Source organism: Larus michahellis, chromosome 13 (assembly GCF_964199755.1).
Source record: "Larus michahellis chromosome 13, bLarMic1.1, whole genome shotgun sequence".
Lineage (NCBI taxonomy): Eukaryota > Metazoa > Chordata > Aves > Charadriiformes > Laridae > Larus > Larus michahellis.
The window spans coordinates 2,638,052-2,663,659 of record NC_133908.1 but is presented as its reverse complement, the minus strand read 5'-3'; the positions used below and the strand labels follow the sequence as shown (position 1 = coordinate 2,663,659).

Sequence of the window (25,608 nt, the reverse complement as noted above, 5' to 3'; positions counted from 1 at the left end):
TCTACCTGGAGTCCTTCCCCCAGACACTATCACAGACAGGCATGTCCACGCACACGCACTCGCTCTCACCCCTCTGGTTGTCAAGCGATCAGGGAGGGAGGCAGCCCCTCCAAGGAACAGCGTGTCTCTTGGAAGGGCGAAGGAGTCACCCTTGGCAGGTGCAGATCCCCTGCACCAGCACCTCCCCATGGCTTGGCTTTGTCTCTCACTCGCCCTGTCCCCAGTGTGGGAAGTCCTTGAGCCATGGCAGAGTGCTCCAGAGGGGCCAGCTGGAGGGTCCCCATAAGCAGGCATGTTCCTGGGGAGTTCCAGGTGCCTCAGCATCCTCTCAGCCCCACTACATTTTCGCATTTGACCTCAATCAAGCACATGACCAGGTGCCTTCTGATATGTAAGATGCTTTGAGAAGTCTATGGGGAGCTCAACAGGCATCACACTTGCTGTGTTCGATATCAGCTGGCCCCACAGGACACAAAAGTGTGTCCAATGGCAATTGGATGCCAATGGCATCCTGGGGTGCATCAAGAAGAGTGTCGAGAGAGGTCATCCTCCCCCTCTGCTCTGCCCCGAGGAGGCCGCACCTGCAGTACTGTGTCTAGTTCTGGGCTCCTTGGGTCAAGGACAGGGAACTGCTGGAGAGGGGACAGCAAAGGGCTACCAAGATGATGAGGGGACTCAAACACCTCTCTTATGAAGAAAGGCTGAGGGATTTGGGACTCTTCAGCCTGGAAAAAAGACAACCGAGGGGGGATCTTATCAACGCTTACAAATACTTCCAGGGTGGGTGTCAGGAGGATGGGGCCAGGCTCTTCTCAGTGGTGCCCAGGGACAGGACAAGGGGTAACGGGCACAAACTTGACCATGGGAAGTTCCATCCCAACATGAGGAGGAACTTCTTTGCTGTGAGGGTGGCAGAGCCCTGGCACAGGCTGCCCAGAGAGGTGGTGGAGTCTCCGTCTCTGGAGACATTCCAACCCCGCCTGGATGCGTTCCTGTGCCACCTGCTGTGCGTGACCCTGCTCTGGCAGGGGGTTGGACTAGATGATCTCCAGAGGGCCCTTCTAACCCGACCATTCTGTGATTCTGTGAAAAAACTTGCCAGACCATCACACCCTTGTCCATGTGGCTCCAAGAGAATGTAACTGCCCTATCTAAGGGACACTTGGAGCTCCTGCACTCTCCCACTCAAGGCAACACTCTCCCAGTGTCCTGCCTGCTCCCCAGTGACTTTGCACACCCCCACTGCATCCCAGGAGCGCCCAGCCTCCTCGAGGAGGGGGAATTACCTCCAGTATGTTGTAGCGAGAGTTGTCACAGTAGTCCCGGACCCCAATCTCTGTGCCCATGTACCAGCCACTGAAGGGGCAGGCGGAAAACTCCAAGCCACCAATCTCAAGGAGCATGTTGGAAACTGCTGGCAAACCATACCACTTCAAGCCCAGGTCCTTAAACCATTCAAACCTGCAGGGATACAACAGGGTTAGGCAATCAGCTGGACCTCCCCTGCCCAATGCAGGCAGGGGAAGGGAGGAGGTTACTTCGCTCCCAGCCACCAGGCTGAAGGACACATGGGCAGAACAGTTCCTGGAGGCAATATCTCCCTTAGGGGCTGTTTGTGGGGAGAAAGCGATATATCAGGAGCATTACAGAGTGACGTCAGTCTTGGGAGACTTCAAGGAAAGGGAAACCAGCCCTGAGACAAGGACACGACTTGCTTTCCACCCCCAGGCTCTGCCAGCTTTACATCAGAGTGGAGGGAAGATCTGGAAGAAGGTCTTGAGTAAAGCACCCAAGCCATGGCAAGGAAAGGCCAAGCACACGGGGCGGCTTAGGGTGAAACCAGAGTTGCTGAGTTCTGCCAACGCCCTCGAGCACTTTCGGGGCTTACTTACTTGGGATGACGGATGGGCACTTCCAGCACAAGCTCTGGGGGGATTTCAAATAGCTCTGGATCGTTGCCATTGGCCTGGAGGAGCAGAGGCAGGATATCGAAGCGCCCGTGCGGTGCCTTCCACCCTTGCTGAATGCAGATCTACAGGTGAAGCAAAGGTGGGGTTTAGAAGTCCCAGCAGACCATTCGCTCTTCAAGCGTTATGGGCAGGGAGTTGCAAGGCACTGAGCAGTGTCTCCTAACAGCATCTCTGCTCGGCCCTTACGGTCAAGTAATAACCTCCGTGCAAGGGAGCTACGAGAGGGATTGCCTCTCCCAGCCAACTCATGGCCGTGTAAGAGGCATTTGGGCTGAGAAGGAGCCTAGAACCCCAGGTCCTACCCCAGGTAGGAATTTCCGATTCCCACTGACCCAGGTCAGCCCTGAGCACACACGTCCTCCTGCTACAGGTCCCTCAGCACCACTAAGTGACCCCTTCTCAGCAAAAGCAAAAGGAGATAAGAGCCTTTTGGTGCAGCTATGGCCACCAACTCCTGCATGCGAGGAAACAGCTTTTATTCTTGGGAAAATACCCAAAGGTGAGACAAATCCAGCTTCACTTTGTGGCACTGCAGCCATAAACCCTGCCTGACCCAGCACCCTCCTCGCTCCTGGGGTGGTCAGAGCTTCTGTGTGCCCCCACCAGCCCCGTGCCCATGATGCCCGGGAAGGACGGCTTCAGCCGGTACCTCTGTCAGCTCCACGTTTGCGGGGTCTCCCAGGACAGTGCCGTCGGGCTGCTTGTAGCCAGCGTAGCGGATGAGCTGGGCGTTCCAGATGCGGAAGTCGTGCTTGCTGTCTGTCCGCTGCGGGAAGATGGTAATAGCAGATCTGGAAGGAAGAGGCAGCGCTGGTGAATGCCGAGGATGTTGCAAGAGCACAGGACAGGGCTCATCAGAGGAACGGCAAAGGCGCTGCCCCTGTCTGCCACCACCCTGGGCACCACCTCTGCTTGTGCCCTGGACAAGCCCCAAATGTTTATTATATTTCCTTCCCCAAAAGAAGTCACGGCCAGGTGCACTCCAGCTCTGGAATTTGGGGTGTTTCCAGCCATGCAGCTCCAGGCAGAAGCTGGCTGCTAATGTGGGGTTTCTGATAGGTCTGGAGAGCAGTCCATGCTCTGCATTTGATGCAGAATATAGGAAAGCAGAAATAATTGGAAAACCTGCCCTTTGAGGTCCCACAGAGAGATATACTTGGACCGGCAGGACACCTTCCCCCAATATCAGGTCCCTCTAATGCTCCCCAGGACAGGTGCTGGCTACAACCATCCGATTGTGCAGCGGCTGCTAAAGGAGACAACGTCAGCAGGGCCCAGAGCTGGGCTGACACATATCCAGAGACCTTCGGATACAAACCCTGGTCACTCCCTGGTGGCTCACCTGAGGTTCCCTTTGTTGGTGGCGTATTTAATGTGGTTGCAAATGTAATTGAACATCCCATGGGCTGTGGTGCAGTCACGGGCGTCAAACACCTGAAACAGTGGAAGCAATTGTGGTGATGCTACAGGATGCTCCAATTCCTAGGGCAGAGCCAAGCAGAAGAAACACAGCACAGGGAAAGCCCTGGAGGTCACTGTGACTTGTTAGGTATCTAAAGCTCCCTAATTATATGTTCCCTGCCTTTACAACACATGGATGTCTAATCCAGCTGCTCCTTCTGTTTTGGAGAGGTGAGTCATCTGCTGTTCAGGCAAAAAACTCCTCAATCCAGTGCTCTCAACCTGCTGCTGTTCCTGGCTTAGCCACTAACAGTTCTGGTTTCTGCTCTTTCTGTCCTGTAGATCAAGGCAAAGCTGAAATAGGACAGGTATCAGTCAGGCCTGGGATCCACTGAAAGGATGGGGACTCATAGAATCATAGCATGGTTTGGGTTGGAAGGGACCTTTAAAGGCCATCTAGTCCAACCCTTCTGCCATCAGCAGGGACATCTTCAGCTAGATCAGGCTGCTCAGAGCCCCATCCAACCTGGCCTTCAATGTTTCCAGGGATGGGACATCTACAAAAGAATGGGGAAACCAGGAAAGAGAGTCAACAGGAGGCTTGAAGACAACTTCTTGCAGGAATGGTTCTTCCCAAGGTTCAGATATGCCAAAAGAAACAGTGGAAGAGAAGAACTGAAAGCTGAGCTGGGAGCGAAGGAGGCCCAGCCTCCTGGCCCCGGGCAGTGCCTGTACCCTGTGTGAAGCAGCCACAAGAATTGCTCAGCAGCACTTGAGCTGTGCTCCAGGTTACAGAGGGAGATGTCATCTCCGTACCAAGGGATTCCACTAGACATGACTGATTCAGATCCTACCCTACGCTTCCAGCTAGTCAAAAGGGCACTGAGCCAAAACTTCTCCTGCCATAGCATCTCTCTACCAAGCATGAGTGCGTCCTGCTGCCTCTCTCCAGGCAGAGCAATAGTTTTAGAAGCAGCATGTAAGATATTGGAGAAGTATCTGGTTTTGGAAAAACTTCTCTAGAGCGCCAGCTCCCAGTTGGCCCGGTTTCTGACACAGACACCTTGGCTACACCTACTCCACAGATGCTTTTCCAGCTCCTGCTGACTTCCCAGCCTGTGCATCCCCAAAGCTGTCAAGGAGAACGTAGCTGCTGTGTGCTGAACACAAACTGTACTTGTGCTGTGCTTCCCTGGCTGTTTGAAGAGCAAGTTTTGCCCCTCCAAAACTCCAGTGCATCCTGCCAGCGTCTCCAGCTGTGCTGGTGCTCACCTGCAGCTTGGACCACTGAATCCTGCCCACGCAGCGGGCTGCGTTTCTCCAGGCATGCTTGGCTCCGTAGATCAGCTCTGTGTCCCGCAGCTGGTAGGTGTCAGTGGCTTCAATCTCCTTGGTCACTTCCTCCAGCCTTTCCATGTGGGCCTTGGAGCCAGATCTGCATGTGTGGGGAACGGAGGAGATGGCAGTCACCACCCCAGGTGGAGGGCAGGGAATCCTGCTGCCCTCCACCTGGGCATGAGCTCTTTCTTTCTTAAGCACACGTGTGCACATACACATGTGTGCTTTCAGGTAACAGATGACCCAAGTGTAAATGGGAGAGGTCAGTAATTTGCGCAGAGGCACACAAAAAATGTTTAGGAATGACACTCCCCTGGAGAAGCCGCTGAATGTGGAGCGCCACAGTCTCACCCTGCTTTGACTCTCAAGTGTGAAAGATCAGATCATATGTGACACCTCAGCACGAGCAGCAGCCAGGACCTGCGGCATTCTCCAGCCAATACTTACCTCTTTATGGAGGAGTAGTACTGGTCAATGAAGTCCTTAGCCAACAGGAGCACCTCCTCTTTTGTCCTGGTATCTTCTGACTTGCGGACGTGCTGGCTAGGGGTCATGACTGAGCCCATGCAGATCTGCTCGGTGCACGCGGTGGCCTGATGGGACAGACGGAGACAAGCGTGTCTTGGGTTACTGCAGCGCTTTTGGAGGGAAGTCAACAGTCAGCTACGCAGAAGTTGGTGGCATCTTCGACAAACAGGGACATTTCCAACTTATTTGTTTTCACACCTATAGGTAATGTTGTGTAAGACAGCTTGAGCATGTGCAGTCATCTCTTGTCCCACCTGGTTCGGACAGCTGGAGTTCGCTAGATTCTTGACGCAGCTTAGCATGAAATTGTATGCTTTTCCTGATTTGTCCCACATGGGCTTCCCTGTCACCCAGCTTATTGCACCAGAGGTTTGAAATTCAGACACCACCAGAGACAAGAAGACTGACCTGAGTTCATCCAGTTGTGCATTTCCAGGCAAAGCCATCTTGGAAACACTGCGATCCACTCAATTATGCTCAGACAAGTTTTGGCCAGTCCTATCAACTCTACTCACCATCGCCGTCTTGAGGTGCAGAGTGTCGTGTAGCACGGAGCCTGTCTCCCAGTTCTTGATTTTGACAAACCGCGGGCATTTGGAAGGACTTCCATTCACTGTGTTCTTAGTTGGGGACTGCCGCCCAGATGGCGGTGGCTGGAGAACAGAGAAGACCAGGCACGAGATTAGCATTCATCAACGAGATACAGGAAAAAAGCCACAAAAACAAGTAGCATCTTGTATTAGTGGATGCCTGTGCTTAAATCCTAGTGATAATGTAGCAAGACAAGGTATATGATCCAAATACTGGCAGCATTTGGGATCCGACAATGGAGCAACCAACTCTCAATGCAGTTGAGAAGTCACCTCTGTTTACAAAGCAGCCAAACCTGTAGAAAAGGAGCTAAGAAACACAGACAGAAGTGACTTAGGAAAACATTGTGTTCAAGGTTCCCAGTGGAAGACTTGCCTCTCTAAAATATATTAGATATTTCTTTTTAAGGAGCGTCACCTGCTCAGGTTTTACCCGTGCCAAGCTCTGCCTCATTAATATGAGCACTGTGAGACAGAGCTAACAGCCGATCGGTCCTCCGAGCAAGCCAAAGGCACATCTCCTTTGATATCAATGCTGGTAGATGGTAGGAATAAGGATGGATAAATTATGCAAGTGGAAGGGCTGCTGAATTACGCATAGTTGCATTACTTTGGTCTCAGCTCTGAACCTCCAGCCCTCCCTGATGTTCCGTGTCAGGGCGTGCTCATCCGGCGCATCTTGAGTTAGATGCCAACATAAGGAAGAGCCTCCGCCAGCAGAGAGCTTGTAACGAGAAGAGCTGGCTGCGAGTGCTTGTATTTGTACATGTTTTCACAAATAACATCTAGTATTTCTACTGTCACCCTTATTCTCCCCTAGCGCTTAATAACTTGAAGAGCAATCAGCGCCTGCCAGCGTAGCGTGGGACAGTGAGATCTGCAGTGGCTCTGGAAAGCTGAGATGTTTCTTCTAGGAATCAGATCTTATAGTAGGGTGTGATTCAGTCACCGCAATCACAACAGTGCTGCTGCAGGTTTCAAGGGGAGATCTGGTCCCTCACCAGAGTGTCCTGTCAAAACCTGTTTATATTTAGCACCACTTCAAGGCTTGCATCTCTGCAAGGTAGGGCTTGGACTGAGTTTTGATGTAGCCTTCCTAAACGAATCCTGTAGCTTGCGTCCCTTTCTCATCCATGTGCAAGGGTGGTTGTCTAAAGACGGGGCACTGCCTTCGGCAGAGCTGTGCGGAGCCTCACCCTCCTTTTTGGTGGTTCTGGGCTCATGTCCCAGTCGCAGCTCGTGACCAGCAGCGAGAGTAGAAATCCACCATTCCAGCCTGAAGGACCAACTGAAGAAGACCGGCGCATGGTAGAAGAAGCTCTCGTTTCAGGACGAGCAATTTTGCTGATGAGCAAACCCAGGAGGGACGGCAAGAGGGGCCAGAAGGATGACAAAAGCCGATGAGACTCCAAATCTAACTTGTTCTTATGTTGCCAGACAGAGGATTGCTCTGCTTTTCCGAAGCAGAGAGAGACTGATGCCTGATTATTGCGAGACTGATGCCTGGGCTGAGCAGGAACCACTGCATTGCCCTGGTGGCAATGTTGGCCATATTTTTTGCCCGGTGTTTGTTTTTACTATATTCTCCGCTTGTTTGTTGTTTTTTTCCCCTGGAAAGCAGGGATTTTGCTGTCGAGCAGCCCGAGGCTCACAGTGTAATACCATGCACTGAAAGCATATGCTGGGAGCCAGAGGCAGAGGATGGAGGGGAAGGGAGAGCTTTACAACCTCACCCTTCGATAGGACCATCTTTGGTCCTCGTGGTTTCCGAAAGCTGGTCCCTGCGCGTCCCCAGGCTGTGCTGTCGTGGGTCTCTCTGACATGCTCATGTCACAAATCCTGTGATCTTCCCAAGGAGCCCTTTGAAGTCCTCGCCCCTGAAGCCCAACGGCCACGCAGGGGATCATACGTGGTCTGGTGGGAGGTGTCCCTGCCCAGGGCAGGGGGGTGGGAACTAAATGGTCTTTAAGGTCCCTTCCAACCCAAACCATTCTATGATTCTGTCTCAGCTTCTCCTTTCCGTGCCGCAGAAAACAAATATAAGACTTCATATAGAGCTCATAACTAGTAGTAAATAAAAAGAACTTCCTAAGGTTAGTCCTGGAAACGGACTATCTTTAATTTATTTTCTTTTTCTTCCCCCCCCCGCCCCAGTTTTGGGGACTCTGACCTGAATTATGGCAGTGGCGGTTCCTGGTCATTTTTTTTTTCCTGCTTGTTTTACTCTTTCAAGAGAATTAACCCATTCCTGAGCCACTAACAGCATCCCGTGCTCTCTGAACCAACCTGGACCACCCTTAGGACCAAGGGGGACAATTTGCCACCTTCCTTCTGAGCCCGATGGCTCATGAGCTTGGTAAAACACGGCTGAAAACTGCTGCTCAAAAATGCAAACCAAACCCGATCCTCGGCTGTAGCTCCGCTTGCCAGACAGAAATCGGAAGTCCCAAGTAGAAGCTGTTGGTTGTATCCAGCACCACTTTTTTGTTCTGAGGTAGTTTTGATCTGCTGATGGGGCTTTCGTGCATTTTAGGAGGTGTGCAGCTGAACAAGATCTCGCTAGAGCAGGTATGGCCCAAGAGCGTGTTCTGAATCCAGATGTAGCGGTGACCCCCGTCCTTGGAGTGAGCAAGCTCATGGTCCAAGCTGGTGGACATCACCTGCTTAACATCCACCTACAGATGTTCTACCATAAGCTGTTCCCTTTCCTTTTTGTCTTTTCCCTGCAAGAACAGGCAAAGTTTGAATCTTTGCTGAAAGAGGGCCACGGTGCAGGGGTACGATGAACCCCTGGGATGCCAGCCGGGCTGGAGCAGCCGAGGAGACACCGCCAACAAGAAGCAAGAGGTCTTGCAACCCCATCGCAGAGCAGCTGGAGAGAGAGCGGCACCCAGAAAAGACTGGGAAAGAGCTCTGTGTGTGTGTGTGCGTGCGCGTGCCTTCCCCGCACAGCAAAGCTGAAGCCAAATATTACCCCTGGTTCTGTCAGGGAGGTTGTGTGAGATCCTTTCATGTTTTAATTAGGCAGCTGCAATATTAGTGACTCAAGAGCGGGACAAACGGAGAGACGAGCGTAGCAGTCGGGGCGCAGATGCATTATGCAAACATCTTTTGCAGGGAGCGCGTCGGCACTTATCGTCAGGGCGCAGCTTGCGAGCTGTCTGCAGCTCGCACAGACGCGGGGCAGAAACGCACCCGGCCCTGGGGCGATTCCCGGGGCCGGGACAGCAGGGACCATCTCCCTTTTTGCAGACCCGAGTGGGGTCTACAAGATCCTCAGCCTTCCTCCTGCATCCCAGCAGGGCTTCGGGAGTCCCTGCGATGCCGCACACAGGCACTGCCCTGCCGAAACGCCTGGACTGCGGGAGGACGAGGGCTGCAGCGTTAGCCCAGGTCACAGATATATTGGCATGCTGACATTTCCTTCCAGACTGCATTAACCCCGCCAGCTGAAAGTGTGTTTTTCGCTTTTATAAAGCCGTAAATCACCCGTACAAGCGTGGAGCTGATATGACTCCCTTCCTCTGCTAGCTCCGCGGACACACACTCCCCGCGGTTACCCTGGAGCTCCTAACAAATCAATCCGTGCGGACTGAAATACGGCTCATGCAGGACCCGGGCTGGGGCACTCACAGCATCTTTCCATCGGTCGGGTTTAGGGCCAGGAGGATTGGGCTCCTGGGAAACAAGCAAAAAACCACACTGCGTGATTTTGTAAAAAGAGAGGGATAAGGATCGATGCCTAATGGGTCTTTCAGCACCTTATTACAAGCCTCAGTGAGCATTCCCCACCTGGCCAAGTGAATCCACCAACTCCAGCTTTAAAGCATAAGGCGTATAAAAAGCTCACACTTGGCTTGACTTGCCCCTGTGTTAACAGTATTTATTGCAGCTTGCAAGAAGTTTGGTTGCCTTGACCGCATCCAGCCCGGGGGGAACGGCCGCAGGGAGCACGGGGGGGGGGTGGGGGGGAAGCCAAGCTGCCTCCAGAAGAGCAGGTGTACCCAACTGGGGATAAGAAGGATAAAAAGAAAGCTGCACATCTAGTAAAAAAAAAAAAAAAAGAAAAAAAAATTAAAGAGTTTAATAACAGCTTAAGACTGGGGGTTTTGGCAGCCCTAACACGGAGAGAAATTAAGCTCTGAACACAGAAGGTTATAAAGTGCTTATAGTAACAGACACGCACATGGCAAGGAGCTTAGCAAAGGAGGCAGAAAGACACTGTCTGTCCAGAGCCGGGGCAAAGGGACCAGAGCAGTGACCTGTCCTTGGGCGAGACGGGCTCGTGATACCTGCCACACTGCATTAACCGCACGGTGGGACATGGGGCTGCCCAGGAACATCTCTCCAGCGTGAGAAAAAAAGTGTGTCGCAGCTCTTGGATGCACCCATTGGTGTGTGCCGATGTAGAACGATACCCACCGTAAGGTTGTCTATGCTGCTGGGAGACCCGGCCGCAACCCTGAGCTGCAGCCAGGAAAGGGGAGGATGGAAATGGCTCCCAAATGCATCTGAGCACCCAACCAGGTTGGTTAAAACCATGCAGCAAGTCCAGCATGGTCAGCAGCACCTCAGCCACCCTGCGTGTGCATCAGCACCCGCACAGCGGGTCTCACATGTCCCCTGAGCTTCCGACATTGCGTGCTGCAAAAGCACACGTGAATGTCGTTCTGCTCAGGACTCCCAGGAGAAACGGTGGTGCTCCTGGCATGGGCAGCCCTCATTCCCCAGCCCCCAAGACCACGGGCACGAAGGGACCTCGTCACCTCATGTGACCTCACCCCCTGCTTCTGGCTTTGCATCTGGCAAAACACCCGTGAAACAAGAAAGCATCCACTGGGCGAGCCACGGCCTGGGAGGTGCTGCTGGACACTGCTGGGTGCCAAGGCCAGGCTCTACATCTGGGTGCCAACCACACCACCAGTGGTGCCCACCCTGTGGCGGTCTGCGGGTGGCCTGAGCTAGTTGAAGATGTCCCTGCTCACTGCAGGGGGGGTCGGACTAGGTGGCTTTTAAAGGTCCCTTCCGACCCAACACGTTCTGTGATTCTATGATTCTATGTCAGCCAGGAACATTGCATTGCACCTCGTTGGAGCTGGGAAGAGGCATCTGCTGAGGACATTCCTGAGCTGAGGAAATACTGATTTTCTCGGAAGCCTTCATGTGACCACTAAACCACTTTCCCGCCCCCGCCTTGTAAAACACTCCTTCGTATGTCACCCTGAGAAATACGGTGGGGCCAGGAGAGCAAATGGTCCCCCGACTGGTCCCCCGTGTCCTGTCCTGCTGCTGGTTAATCCCATCAGGGAGACACGTTTGCCCGAACAGGCTTGGCACTGCTCACGCACGTCATGTTTTCCCCAAGGTGATCTTTCTGGCCTGGCGGGGTCTGCCTTACGTCTCTGGCTTTGCTACAAACGTGGACTTAATCCACTTTTGGCAAGGAAGCCTGAGGATTTATGTCCGTGGAGTGTGAGGAGATGAAAAGGCACCGTACAACATATTCTCTGAAGTGCTCTATTGAATTACCATCATATGAATCAAACCGACTTTAACGATGCGACTCGGCTTTTTGCCACGAAAAGGGACGATGGTCCCGAGGGAGGTTTCAGAGTCCTGGTGTCTGGCTGCGTTCCCATCCCGCTCTGGGCCCTTGGATAAAGAGCATCGTTCTCCAGTGACTTTTACAGGGCCCGAACCACGGGGAGTCTGGCTTCTGGACCAAATGGGCTCTACGCCCCATCAACTCCAGCTCTTGGGATCTAAGGTCTTCAGGGTGGTGCATGTAGAACTTGCAGGTTCTCTGTGGTGTGAAAGCCCACCAGGGTAGGTCATGTACCCATCAGGTAGTATCCCACCCAAGTACCCCTTCCCACCCAAAGCATCATGGAGCCATGGGCTCTTACCTGCTCCGCTTCGGAGTAGGGGTTGTTCAGGACCACGGGCACGTTGCTCTTCCCCCACAGATCACCGAAGACACGGTCGTTCTCCATCCGAGCCGGTAAGGCTTTCTGCGGCTTGCTTTCCCCTTCCCTGAAACTGAAGGATTAAAAACCGTTTGGGTCAGGGAGCTGGAAGGGCAGCTGGGTGCTGGGACCAAGGGGCCAGATCCCGGAGTGATGTCTCCAGGACCTGCTCCGGCTGCTTCCTGCAGGAGCGAAAACTCACGCGTCACCCTGCGGGAGGGGAGAAAACGCTCTGCCTCGGCCGAGGCCATGAATCACCACGGCGAGGACAACCCCAACGCAACAGAAATTTGGCCGCGTGGGTGAGCGCTGTGCCTGCAAAACAACAGGAACCCCCTGCCCCGACACCGGCTCCGGCGGGGTTACAGGCCAGACCCTCTGCACCCCAAAAACCAAGCTGGAGCCCTGCAAAAACAAGCCCAGAGCTGGGGAAAAGGAGATCTGCATGCAATTCCAGCTGCAGAACCTCACCTTATAGCAAAACCAGTGAGTTTGCAGAGCAGCTTGGTGTTTATGAGCAGAGGAGAAAGAAAAAAAAAAAACTCAAGAAAAAATAGGTGGCTCCCAGGAGGGAGAGACAGCTCTCTTTCCTCTTCCTGACCTTTCCAGATGCTGCAAATGCTGGCGAGTTCAAGCGATTTTACTCAAGCAAACTGACGGATTGCCTCCGCGGAGCTGGGGACGTTGGAAGGCTGGGGACTGAGGGTGTCCCCGGCGTCGCTGCCCTGGCCCGCGCGGCGAGGCTGGGGTAACTCTCAGCGCACACGTGTTTTGCCTGGGGACCGTGCCCGCGGGGTGTCGGCAAGGCTGTTAAATGCCATCCGAGCAGGTGGTAGGAAACCGCTGCCGAAGGAGCCCTCGCGAAGGAGAAAAACAAATGGGGTTTAGAGACGCGATGTTCGGAGAAGGCAGGTTGCGGCACCCGCACCGAAGGCACCGACCGCCCCGGGGAGGCCACGGGTGGGAAGGAGATCCACGGGTTGAGCTGCGCGGGACCACGGGCCGGGACTGGCAGCCACGCTGCCTTCGCCCTTGCTCAACAGACCGTGGAGGTAATGCGCTCTGGCACTTGTTTTTCTCCTGCTGTCAGTTCTTAAAAGTCTTCCAGATGCCCACTAAAGTCAATAATGAGCCTTCCCATTAATGACGGCGGGCTTTGGGCACCGACCAAAGTAGGACACTCGCTCTCAGGACATAATTCACACCAACACAGTGATCTTGACACCGTCTCGGGAAGATGTGTACACACAAACAAATCCAGTTTCACAGTCCTCCTTGCCCCCCAGCTCGTATCTTTAGGTACAGCTTAAGGAAAATGCTTCACTTCGAGATGCTCTCCCCGTGCTCTGAGTTTTTCGGTAATTTTTCTGCCTTTACAGAGCAACGTTTAGCTGCCAAAATATGACACCAGGCTCCTGGACACCTTCCAAACGTTGGCTGCCTTAGGGCGACAGTGGCCAGCTTGGTGCAAGCGAGGAGGTACAGGTGCCGTAGGGGCAGTTTTTCCTGGCTTTTCTATGCACACTCCCCTCCCCCCCCAAGAACAGAAAGCTGTTCTTTTGTGACTTGGCTCCTACGAGTACATGAGAGGGTTTCAATCAGATAACACACAAGAAACCCCACCCGCCGCGCAGCCCCAGCCAAAGACAACAGGTCCCGGATCTCTGCTGCATGGTGGCGGCGCTGCCGGGAGCACTCGGCAGCCACGCAGGTCCCAGGGCTGGGGACAACCACGAACCATACAGTACCTGCGCTCTGCCTCTACCAGCCCACCCCCAGGGCAAGCTCAGGGTCTCTTGACACGTCCAGCCTCCCTCCACCTAGAGAATTCCCAGCAGCAAAGGCAGAGAACGAGCAGGATGAAAAATTCAGCAAATCTGGCTCTCCCCCCTAAGTCAAGGCCAGCTATTAAACCTCCCGGAGAATACTCATTTCCTCGGCTGCGCATCCCTGCCCTCTTGGCCCCAGACCCATCACATCAGGGAGGATGGAGGCAGGTCCGACACAGAGCCACCGACCACGTGAAACGACGGGCAAACACAAGCCCTCTCTCGTAGCTGATGAGCCCCTACGTGCGACTCCCCGCAGCTGGCCCAAAATCAAGGCACAAGCACTCATTCTGCAAAGCGATGGAAGAAATCCCTTGGCTTTACTGGTGTGCGGCGTTCAGCAGGGGGAACCTGCCTGCTGGGGGCACCACGGTGCCTCCCCAGGGGCGCAGACTTTCCCCCTCTGCAGACAGGAGAGGCTTGGGCAGACGGATCCCGGCGTGCCAGATATCCCACAGGCACCTCCAAAATGACGCCGAGCACACGCCTGCAGGCGCCTGGCGCGACCCGCTGCTTCCATGAAGGTGTTTGTTTGCGAGCCTGTCTAAACGGGCGTCTGCCGGCATGAGGGAACCTCGGAGAGGAATCCATCAATCGGCAGCAGCAGCTGGCGGTCTCGGCCGGGAGGCTGGACGCGTAATCTCATTGTCTGCACACCAGCAACGCCATAAATGCTGCTACCTGTGCCAACGGCAGGGGAAAAGACCAGATGCTTGAATTAAGTTGTCGGTGCTGTTGGCTACTTTGTGTGTTACGCATATCGCTGGAGCGGGGGGTCCCGCTCCCGCTCACTGGCCTCGAGCATCACCCGACAGCCAGATGCACCGTCCTGAGGAACAGCGAAGCCCAGGTGGGCATTAAGGGTTGGATGCTCAGCAGCAAACGCTCCACGTCCCGTTGCGTGTTGGCAACTGGGGTGGAAACGGGTCGCGTGTTGCTGTTCTTGATGGCCGTACGGCCGGGTGGACAAGGCGGCGAGGTGCTGCCCTCACCCTTAGCCTCCGCTATAAAAAGCCCAGTCCAGCGCTGTTTTGCTTGTTGCCGCTTGCTTAATAAACTAATTTGATTAATTGGACTGGTTCCTGTCAATTATTGGGCCACAATCTATAACAAAGCGCAGCTGCAGCAAAGCCGTTAGGCTGGAGTCGTGGTCGTACCCCTGGCCCCCGGGCTGGTGGTGTGCTGCAGTTCGCTCGGTGTGGGTCCGTCCCCCGCCGGGCCACGGGTGCGTGTCCCTGCCCTCGGCCAGCGCAGACCTCTCCCGGATGAGGCTGCCCAGAAGTATCCGGCTCTGTCTTTCGGAGAGGGGCAAGGGAGAGAAAAGCCCATTCAGAGCAGCCACAGCCTCACCCCAGATGGGAGGAAAAAAAAATAAATGAAAAAAACCCCACAATCGCTTCATTTTACAAATATTTCCTGCCCATTTCTTGCGACTGCCTTGTTTGTGAGCTCCGGACAGGAACAGGGTCTTTTGGGTCAGTTATTTTCCGCTCTTGACTTGGCTCCCCCAGCCACCAGCAGAGCCGCGGGGTGACCTGCCACGTTGACACGAGGATGCCGCTCGCACACTTGAGGGGACCAGCGGGATGGCCAGAACACCGTGCCCCAGCTTCCAAAAGCACTTCACCGCCAGGAGAGCCCAAAGGGCCGTTCTCAGGGGTTCCCGGTGGACGATGGGGAGGGCGCAGGTCCCCTGAGGGGGGTTCGAGGCAGCCAGGTTGGGCACCTCCAGGGAGCTGCCGTGGGAGCAGGGGGAAGGGGGGCCTTTCCCTCGGTTCCTGGCAGCCTTCGGAGAAATCCTCAGGACTCACCATCAGACCCAACGTGGGTGCTTCGGGACACTGAACAGGAGGATTTTAAAAATCACCACTTTAGCGTCTTTGAAGAGCTGGAAGCGATGCTGGAGACCCGTCCTCGCAGGCACTTGTTTGGCTGAACTCCCCCAAAGGCCAGGTCCGGGATCCGGCCATCCTTCTGACCTGGGTCCCACTGCCAGATCCATTAAATACTATTTCAGCACTTAACAAAATCTTTCGGATACAGAGTGAGTTTTGGGGAAGGGGCCCTGTTTGAGGTCATCTTTTGTCCTGAAAGCAAAATTTGTTCCTTAAAAAAAAAGAAAGAGGAATCCTGCCCTCCCCCACCGGCACGCAGGCAGAGCCCGGGATGCTGCCTCACCTCGGGAAGAGCATCTGGCTGTTTGGAGAAATGAGAGGCACCACTGTTTTCTTTTGACTAATTTGATGATGTTGCAGTGCTCGGAGTGATGAAGCAGAAGGGAAGCTGCTGAGACAGCCCTTTGAGAAATTTCTCCAAAGCTTTTCCAAAAAGAGAGAGGGGGAAAAAAAAAAAAAAAAAAAAAAAAAAAAAAAAAAGAGCAAAAAGAAAGTTTGTCACTTGGCTCCTTTGAATTTGCTTGGCAGAAGGATCTCTCTGATTTCCCGGGCGGGGATGAGAGCTACCACTAGCTGCTGCCATCCGCAGGGGCCGATTTGGATGAACCGATAAGGACATGGATGTCCACGCTCCCGACAGTGGCTCTTGCGCTGAGATGCTGATAGCAGCGACCGCGGGGGATGGACTCCTTCCAGATCCTTGTCCCAGCAGCTGGAAGCCCTACGCTGGCACCTGGGACCTGCGTGGGAAGCTCACACGTGCGCACACCGCTTGCTCTGAGCCGCGGGAGAGAAATACCTTCGTTTTCCCTTCTTCCCCTCTCCTGGCGCGTCCTTGGGGATGGCGGCAACCTGCGCTGCGCTTTGCTCCTCCTTCCAGCGCTCAAGGTTGAGATAAACGGCTCTTTCCTCATGGAAAACCATACTCCAGAGGGCATTGCACCCTCAGAAGTGAATATTTCCTTGCTATCACGCCCTTGGGGCAGCTCGGAGTCTGAAACAGTGGAAAAGTCTGACTTCAGACTCCTCGCCTCGAGGTTTAGGGCTGGCACGTGTTAGAGGGAGAGGCAGGAGCAGGGATCGGATGGGGCTGGGATCTGCAGGGTGCGGAGGGTGAAGCAGAGCTCAGGAAGGAAGCGGGAATGTTGGAAGCAGAAGGAATCACCCCAGAAGGTGGGATACTCTCCCTGGAGAGGCAGCGTGCCGGGGGCGGGTGACTGCGGAACGATCAAAGCAAGAAACCACTTCCTAAATGAGGAAGGGGAGCTTGGAGGGCACTGAAGGAAGGAGACAAAAGCCTCATCGACAAGCGCGCGGCATGGCTCGAAGAAGGTGTTGCACCCTCAGAAGGTCAGAGCATCGCTGGGCTTATCCCAGTGCTGGGATTAGGGACTAATGAGCCCAGCGAGCTGCATGGAGCAGCGTCGGAGAGAGGCCGACGAAACATGAAGTTGGTAAATGCCGTTGAGTAGGCATTGACAGACAAAGACCTGGGAACAGATCCAAATGATCCCAAAGTCCCGCCGGCATCGCTGGAGATTCAGCCAACGTCGGACGCAACCTGCAACTGCCACGCTCGTCCCTTCCCAGCCGTGCCCAAAGAGCACCCGGCGGCTTCCAGCCGGAGCATCTCATTCAGAGCCCAAACGCAGTTTGGGTCTGCCGGGAGAGCCCAGGCTCCTACGTGAGCCATGGGTTTGTCCGCTGGGACCACGTACAAGGAGAACGGCCATCCTGTGGGATGCGAGAAGCAGCACCAGCGCAGGGGGCTGAGCGGGCGAAGGGTGCTTCGGAGCCTGGTCCGAGAGGGCTCCCCGGGGGTATATTTGGGTGGAATTTGTTATTTTTGCAGGCACAAAATGCCTCTCCGGGTTAGACTGATGTAGTCAGAGTGAGGAGGAAGAAGCCACCGAGGGAGGAGGGGAGGGTTGTTCACTGCCAAATCTTCCTACCTCACCATTTTGCAGAACGGCAATAACATGATAGTTTCAGGGAACCTTTTCATTTCAAAGGTTTTTAAAGTTTCGTGTCCAAGTACAGAATAATGAAGACATCAGAAATGCAAATGAAATGTTTTGAGCAACACAAAGAGATTTTGGCGGCAGCGAAGGAGGTGGGAGGAAGAGAATTTTCTCTTCGAGAACCGCAAAATTATGGGGTTTGTTCCAATGCAGGATGGAGCCTGAAACCTTGAAACCCTTCATAAACAGAACTCCTGCTCTCAGCACACTTCTCCCTGTCAGGGCTGCTGATGCTGCTTTTTGGACCGAAACTGCCATGTTTCCGTCATGCCGTTCATGTTATGGAATAGACCCCAGAAGAAAAATAAACACTGGCAACTCGATGGGGGGAAGACGGGACATGACAATCTTCCTAGAGCTCAGAGGGAAAAAACAGACCTAGGTTAGCTGGCAGAGGGTGAAGCAAACTCTATTTTTGTTTCCTAGCCCACGGTGAGCCTCATGGCAGAAATGCCAGCTCTCATCATACCTTGGGCCCCACTTCCATGCTCTGTTTTACGATCGACTTCACCGCAGATGGCTCGAGCCGAGTCGCAGACGTTCAGCCGTGGTCGCAGCCCATCGCACGGGCATGCGCCATGGATCCAGGGCACCTTGCAGCTGGAAATCAGCAGGGGGCAAAAGCCAGGTCATCGCAGGGACAACTCCCCCATGGCGTGCAGACCATGGGTACGGGGGATAGAGACGAACTGATTTCTTCCCCCCCCCCAAGCGCAAACTTCACAGTTTCCAGTTTTCCTGGCAAGCAATATCAGAGACCCAGGCTGGAAACCCACAGCATCAGGTGTAATTGGAATCGCTTTTTGGCAAAGCCCACCTTGAACAAGAAGCGTTTGGCTGCTTATGAATAACCTCCAACTCGTACCATTCCTTTTTCGCCCGAGGAAAGCTGTCACAGCTCTGCCAGCCGATCCGGCTTTGACGGAGAGCTGCAGGCTGTGAAGGTCAGCACCAGGCGAAGAGGGAGACAGAACAGGATTGGTCCCAAGATCCGTGTCTCCAGCTGGATCAACAGTCAAGCGGTCCAGGCTGCCGGTGTCGAGCTCAACCTTGAGCGAGGTTTTGCACCCTCCTGGTGTCTAGGTAGAGCTCTATTCTTGTTTTGACTACCGCCAGTTTTCCTTGTTCTCCCCCAGCCCGGAGAAGTCGTAGCCTACAGCACGAGAGCTGCATCAATCTGATAAGACTTGTTTGGTTTTTTGGAGGCGTTTCTTTGGCATCGATCAACAGAGTCTCCACAGTTAGCCGCTCCCCATCGCTCCCTGACCTTTCTGCGCTTCTCCTCCAGACCAAGAAAACTCTCAGTGTAGAAGACCTTCAGCATGCCCCGGCTCTGTCTGAGACCAAGCAGAGGAGATGAATCATCTCCTGCACATCACAGGAGTGGGAGGAGAGGCGGCGGAGAAATGCCCTTTAGCCGGCAGAGCGGCTCCCGACGAGTTTTCCCTGCGGTATATCTCCTTCCCCCCTTCTCTGCGCGAGCCCAGGTCTTCTCGCTCATACAGAGTCCTACCGCAAGAGTGAGGCTGCAGCTTCTCATCAAGCAGAAGATTGAAGACTAATTTGGAACAAAGAGTGGATTTTCAGTCCCAGGGTAGATAGATTACAAAGATTTTTTTTTTTTTTTTTTAAAAGGATATTGAAAAATAAAGCGAGTGGAGTTTTGGTGGAGTACCCACTTCACTAATATTCTTGCTGGTTTGAGGTCCTTCAGTTTAAGTGAATTCCAAGTGTTTCGGTTTAATCTCTTTATGAGGAGAAGAGACTTCTCGAAGAAAAAAAATTAATCACATTTTTCATCCCTTCCCCCAGCCGGAGCAGAATTTTCTCGGAGAACCTGCAGCTGGTGGGACAGGATGGGGACACTGGGGGACAAGGTTTGAAGGGTGAAGCCGTACCTTGATCAGTGCTGGGGATTATGCCCTTGGGGGGCTCCACCAGATCATGACCCGTCCCCCCCCCAGCTCCATCGCAGCAGTCTTAGCAAAACCAGAGGGACGGAAGGGATTTTGAAGCGCCCTGGCACATTTTGTTGGACCTGTGGTCAAGTACAACCCCTTCAAGGTCTTAATTCTTTGGTTTCTGAAACCGGGTTCCCCCAGGGATGGGTTGATGACGGATGAGAAGATGCACAGTCCGGACAGGTAGCCCTCAGCCTTCCAGGGAGAACGCTGGGCTCAGGGGGTTAAATTATCTCCGGTGGCACAGCAGAGACCAAACCCAACGGTTTCTGAAAGCAGCCAAAGGAAAAAGCAGTGTCCCGAGACCTGGGGGGGGGTGCGTGGGGAGGGGGGCGGCAGGGAAGGATGTCCCCGAGCGCGCCCTGTCCCACCGCTCTCCCCCAGACGTCTGCCACCCGCCGCCGGCGCCGAGCTGATTGTTTTTGTTTTAATTTCCCTCTGACTCAGTGTGACCACCCTAACGGGCTTTGAGTAACCGTGTCCTCCGCGGGGGAGAAAAAAAAAAAAATAAAAAAAAAAATGCATGATTTGGGAGAGAGCAGAAACAACGGCACCGAAAACAACCGAAAATAAAAAAAATAATTAAAAAAAAAAAACAAACCACCAAATAGGAGATGATGGAAAACACAGGGCGTGGGTGTCGGTTTGCGATGGGAGCGAGCGGGAGCTCAGCCTGGGATCCCACCGCAGGGATCCCGCTCCTCCGCAGCCAACAGCTCTACCTTACATCTCTCGTTGCTTCTGCTGAAACAAATAAATACCATTTTCCTTCCCCCCCCCGCCCCGCCTCCCGCCTCCTCCCTAAAGAAGCAGGTGCAGCAAAGGAACTTGGAGTTACAAATCCCTCTGTCGCTGAGCCCGAGATCGCCGGCTTCAGCGAACGCTCCTGAAAAAGCCTCTTGGCTTTTTACAGCCAGTTGATAACCGAGGGCAGCCGCGACCTGCTGCGGCGCTTGACACCGGCTAAAACGCGTTCGGGGACTCGGGGAACAGGAAAAGGCAACCTATCACTGCTAATAAACGGCCAGGAGGCGAGAGAGCTGGGACCGAAAAAAAAAAAAACAAAACCAAACCCATAACTAAAAATAGCTACTAACAACATATTTGCAAAGCATGAAGGGCCACAGGGAGCTGCTTCGGCTCCGGAGCGATGCTCTACATCGCAGGGAAGTGCCGTGGAAGATCAGGAGGGCAACGCCACCCACATGGCCCCTCGTGCAGAAGCAGATACCAGAAATGAAGCTGTTCCACCCGCACGATGGGACTTCACCCTCCTCAAGAGGCCACGGGGCATGGATCCGTATGTCCCCACCCTTGTTATACATGCAGGCGCATATTGAAATAATTAGCTTGATCTAGAAAGAGCCGAGGGGATGAACGGGGCAGCTCCGCTGCCGCGTTCCAACAAGGAACGGCCATTTCTCTTGATGGGAAACATTTCCCCCCTTCCCAGAAGACGGGAGCGCCCCAGGCAGGTCCCCCTGCCTCTGCACGCAGGTCCCCTTGGCTTCAGCTGGAGCTGGACTGGGGGTCCCCTCTCCCCTCCCCAAAGCCAGAGCCTGTCTGCCAAAAGCACAGAAGGTTTTGAAACTCGTTTCTCCGGGGAAGCACCGTACTCTGTCGGTCTGACCTTCCGTCTCCCTCTCCGGCAGTTAATCAATAGCAGACCTCAAGGGGAGCGCTCCAAAGCAGAAGAGCAAGGACAGACAATACCATGAATCTTATTTGGCAGATGGGGAAACTGAGGCACGGGATTTTTTTTTAAAGCTTGCAGTCAATTAGATCGAGAACACAGAACAGAAACAAATCCCAGCCCGGCCCCTGATCCATGACATCGCACAGCTCGGCTTTCCGTGACACATTACTCCCACTGTCTCCCCCGTTTCCCACGCTCACATCTTTCTCCCTGTCTGCCGCCACCTATTCCCAGTTTTTCATTCCTTTCATCTTCCTCTCGTCAACCGCTTCCCCCTTTTTTTTTTTTTTTGCATCCCTTCCTCTCCACCTCCACCCTGCCGTGTCAGACAGCAGCCGTTTCTGGAGAGGTGCCCACAGTCACCGAAGCTGGCCTTGTCGGGTAGCCAAACCCAGCACATTTCACCAAATGTAAAAAAAAAAAAAATATGTATTTAGGGACCTACCAGTCCACCTGGACTTCTATATCTCTTGTCTCTACCTTGGAGGGTGCATCTCCGTCGCTGCCCTTACTGCTGCTCTTCAGGAGATCCAGGACGGGCTCGATTTCTTTGAGCAGTTCGTTGTCTTCCACACCACCGTTGATGCAAGAGTGACCACAAGCACCCTCCTTCCCCTTCCCAGCGTCCTGCCCTTTGCTGCCGGTAACGACGCCGTTAACGTGGACCATCGGCTCCACCTCTCGCCCGATCTCTCTTGTCCACAGGGAGCCCATGGTGCGGTCGGCTGCTGGCAGCGGCTGCTCTTTGCCGTGCGGGCTTGGGTTGGACAAGTCAACCGCCTTCGGAGCCGGGCAGAGGGGTCTGGTGACACGGGTGGTTTTTGGCGTCCCGTCACCTGCAAAAGTGGTCTCCAGGTGAGTGGTGAAGCCCTCGGGGCCCCGCAGGATGAGGACCACGTAGGTCTCGGAGGCGATGCTTCTTAGTATCTCCAGCGCGGTCTCATAGCTCATGTCCACCAGGGGCTTGCCATTGACGGCTAAAATGATGTCCCCAGCCTGGATGAGGCCACTCTGCTCTGCAGCCCCTCCCCGGATCAGGTCTGAGATGATGACGGGCGGCTTGCTGACGCGCTCCTTCACCAGAAAGCCGAGGCCGCCCACCTTGCGTTTGAAGAGCCTCACCGAGATGACGTTGGGCTGTATCTGCTGCACGCTGAACACATTCTCTTCCATGGCAGCCCCCCCTCTTCGAGCCTGCAGACCAGGACCTCGACACCCGCTGAGCGCAGAGAAACTCACCGCCCGAGCGAAGGGCAGGGAAGGGGCAACTCTTCGGCTTTTCAGCAAGTGGCCTCAAGGCAAAACTCCGCTGGGCTTGGGCGGCAGGCTGGCTTTCTGCAGCATACTCGTTGCCACCTCTCTCCCGAAGCGATGTCCTGGGGAAAGCAGGGCGTATCACCGCTGGAAGGGAAGGCTAGGGGCAGGGCGGGCAGGGCTGGGCATCGCGTGGGCGAGCAGGGGCTGGAGGGGGCAACATGCCAGCTTCCAGTCAGCCTCTGGTCCTGCGCTGGGCAGAGAGGGGGAGGCAGCCCACTTGCTTCAGCGACATCCCTGCGAACGGTCCGTGAGCTTCTTTATCTAGAAAGGAGAAAAAAAAAACAAAAAAACAAACCAAACCAAAAAACACGAAACAAAACAAAAAACAAAAAAAAGGAGAAAGAAAAGTGAGGCAGGGCAGGCGTAAGTGGAGGCTCGGCACGGGGCTCGGCACGCCACAGACACCCACATGCATCAGCCCGTCCCCACAGATGTCATCCCCCGGGCTGCGTTCGGGAGACAGGCTGCAGCCTCCCATCGCTCTGGGCTTTGTTTCCTCCGCTCCCCCTGCGAAAATCGGCACCATCTGTTCGGCGGGGGCCGGGAAAGCGCCGGGGGGGGAGTGGGGGAGCCCTGGGAAGGGGCCGCTGGGCAGCCATGCTGGGACCCTCCCCGCTTCGCCCTCGGCTTGCGAGGAGAAAACCCCACGTGCGAGCGAGCGGTGCAAACGGGTCGAGCCGCACGGAGCTTGGCGGCGATTTCTGCCGGCTGCGGATCGTGTCGCCGTGCGTTTTCCGGGGTAGCCAACAACCCGATGGTCAAAATGGATCGGGGTGACCAGACGGGGGACGTATGGCCCTGCCCAGGGTGAAACGCGTCCCAGAGGTGCTGTCGCACCCAAGGCGGTTTCGATGTTTCAGGAGAAAGAGCGGCAGCCACATGCAAAACGAGGAGTAGAAGAGGACATTCAGCTCCCCTTACCCTGAGTTACAGCAGAGCACTGACGACGGCAAGCGCTTTTAAGCCTGGCTACAGGGATCACAGCCTCAGCCCCCCTCGGCTCCTCCTCTCCCCATATCTCACGGGGATCCAGGAGGCAAAGCTAGGACTCCCCCGTGCCCAGCCCTGCCATCAGTTCCCAACCAAACTGCTTTAGCTGATGGAAAACCATCGAGAGGAGAACGTGCAATGAGTTTTCCCAGCTCTCGGGGGAACCTCATGCAGCTGGGCATGACTCTTCTACAGCCCGCGCGTGGCGCGGGGAGCCATGTCTCATTGACTCCTGATGGGACCCTGGTTCTTACATCCCTGCGCTCGCAGTCGATAACTTCAGCTCCCAAACCCTCTCCGCCTTCCCCTCCCATTTCTTAGATGCTCTAGAGAACGTTTCCCTCCGTGACTGTGCCCTGACATTTAGCAGCAAGCTGAAACGCGGATGCCGCCTTTTCTTTTTTAAATCTGAATTTCTGGGGGAGAGAACAGAGGGTACTAGATCTGCAGGCTGGAGGCATTGACGTGCCAAGGCAAACACTCTCCCATCTCCCAGAGGCGGCACATCCAGGGCAGCGCTTGCACCTTCCGACAGCACGCACCGACCCCCCGCCACCCGCCTCTGCCAGGAGCTCCCTCCAGCACCCGGATGGGAAAAACAGGGATCTGAGGAGCAGGACAGTGACACGAGCCCTGGCATGAACTCACTTGAGTGTTTTAATCCTCATGTGATGAAGGCCACCGACCCCAGACTGGCTTTTTACAGGCAAGTTAAAGAATAAAGCAATTAGAGCCCAATAACCGGAGCTGATGGATTTAACCCCTATTGCCCTTCTCCTGCCCTTGCGCTGCCCTGCGGAGCAGTAACGGCACACAAAGGGTTAAACGCCACCCGAGTAGGTCAGTGGGGAGTCACCTCCTCAAGGGCTATTAACCCAGGTGACTTCAGCCCTAATTGCTGGGTGACTTCCCGCAAGTGGCCCTGGCCAGGCATCACTGGAGCGGGACCTCGGCCAGCCGTGCTGGGCTGTGCCACCGCGCAGGGCTCGGGGCGGCACAGCAGGACATCCCCTCCCGCTCCTTGGCCACAGAGAGAGGGAAGGTCAGGTATTCGGGGAGGATGGAAGGAAGCAGAGATCTGCTTCTACAGGGAAGGTCCTGCCCCCTCCTCCTTCCCTTCCAGTCCCTCCGTCCCTTCCCCAGCCAGATCCTGCTCTCTCCGGCAGCGCTGGACACAGCGGGATCCCGGATGAGTCTTCCCCTTTTTCCACAGGCTCTTTGGTGCTGGTGTCAAACCACGGGACCGGCCTCCTTCTCCCTGCACAGGGTCTGTCTTGTCCTCAGCCCAGCAGCCCACCAGCACGGACCCTGCCTCCCTTCAGCTGGTCCCCTGACAAAAAGGTCACCGTCACCCTGACATCGCCACCGATTCACGCCGGGCTCATGTCTAATGCATTAGCTGACACCTTAAGGATGAACGAGGCTTTGAAATCAGTGTTAAGTACCGCTGTCGGCTTCCCTGGCCAGGGGACAACCCCGTTATTTGCTCTGGATCAGTCACCGGCCACGCGGTGCTCATGGACTCCTCGCAGCCGCTGAAGGCCGCGTTTGCATCGTGCCTGTCTCGGCAGGGCCAAGGCCACCTCGGGGACTGCCCGCCACGAGCCCCTGTCACCACCGGGCATCCCCGGCAGCTCCGATGGGCAGATCCTCGACAGCCGGAGGAGATGATGCCTTTCAGCCCGGCTGGACCGCTTACCGCGGCACTTGCAGGGGAGCGGGGCGATGCTGAGCTCACTGGAAAGGGCCCTCACCCACCCCGAAAAGCTGTCTATAGTCCCTCCCTCTTCTCCCACCAGGTCGATTTCCAGTTCTTTCCTCCAAAAAGCTTATAGCGAAGCTTATAATTTGTTACATGTGTGCACCTCCGGCCTGCAAGGCCCCAGGGGATCTGCTGGGTGTGCATCCTTCCCCATCCCCAAAACCCGCCAGTGCCTCGGCGTTCCTTACGAGAGGAAAGAGAAGAAAAAAGTAGATTACAGGAGATACCTAAGCGCCCAACCAGGGATTTCTTCAAGACAAGGGTGAGCACCGGCGTGTCCCCTACAGACAAGAGGGTGACTCGCTCCTGGACCTTGCACCCACTCGCCCCTGGGTGATCGGTGG

The 25,608-nt window shown here is 54.9% G+C and overlaps 1 protein-coding gene across 3 annotated transcripts in view; it reads right to left on the bottom strand.

The window, feature by feature from the left end:
* Window positions 1–25,608, bottom strand: part of NOS1 (nitric oxide synthase 1) — a 60,346-nt gene that overhangs the window by 23,411 nt on the left and 11,327 nt on the right. For 2 of the 3 annotated variants that reach the window (XM_074606054.1, XM_074606053.1), the window contains exons 2-10: window positions 21,641–22,773; window positions 11,734–11,866; window positions 5,753–5,890; window positions 5,157–5,302; window positions 4,644–4,806; window positions 3,313–3,404; window positions 2,620–2,761; window positions 1,893–2,032; window positions 1,287–1,461 (exon numbers count right to left, since the gene is read on the bottom strand). In XM_074606054.1, coding sequence (XP_074462155.1) covers window positions 1,287–1,461; window positions 1,893–2,032; window positions 2,620–2,761; window positions 3,313–3,404; window positions 4,644–4,806; window positions 5,157–5,302; window positions 5,753–5,890; window positions 11,734–11,866; window positions 21,641–22,368 — 1,857 coding nt within the window. In that variant the 5' untranslated portion in view covers window positions 22,369–22,773. Of the gene's footprint in view, window positions 1–1,286; window positions 1,462–1,892; window positions 2,033–2,619; window positions 2,762–3,312; window positions 3,405–4,643; window positions 4,807–5,156; window positions 5,303–5,752; window positions 5,891–11,733; window positions 11,867–18,355; window positions 18,396–21,640; window positions 22,774–25,608 lie in introns of those variants that run through there. The other variant, XM_074606055.1, reaches the window with a different exon arrangement.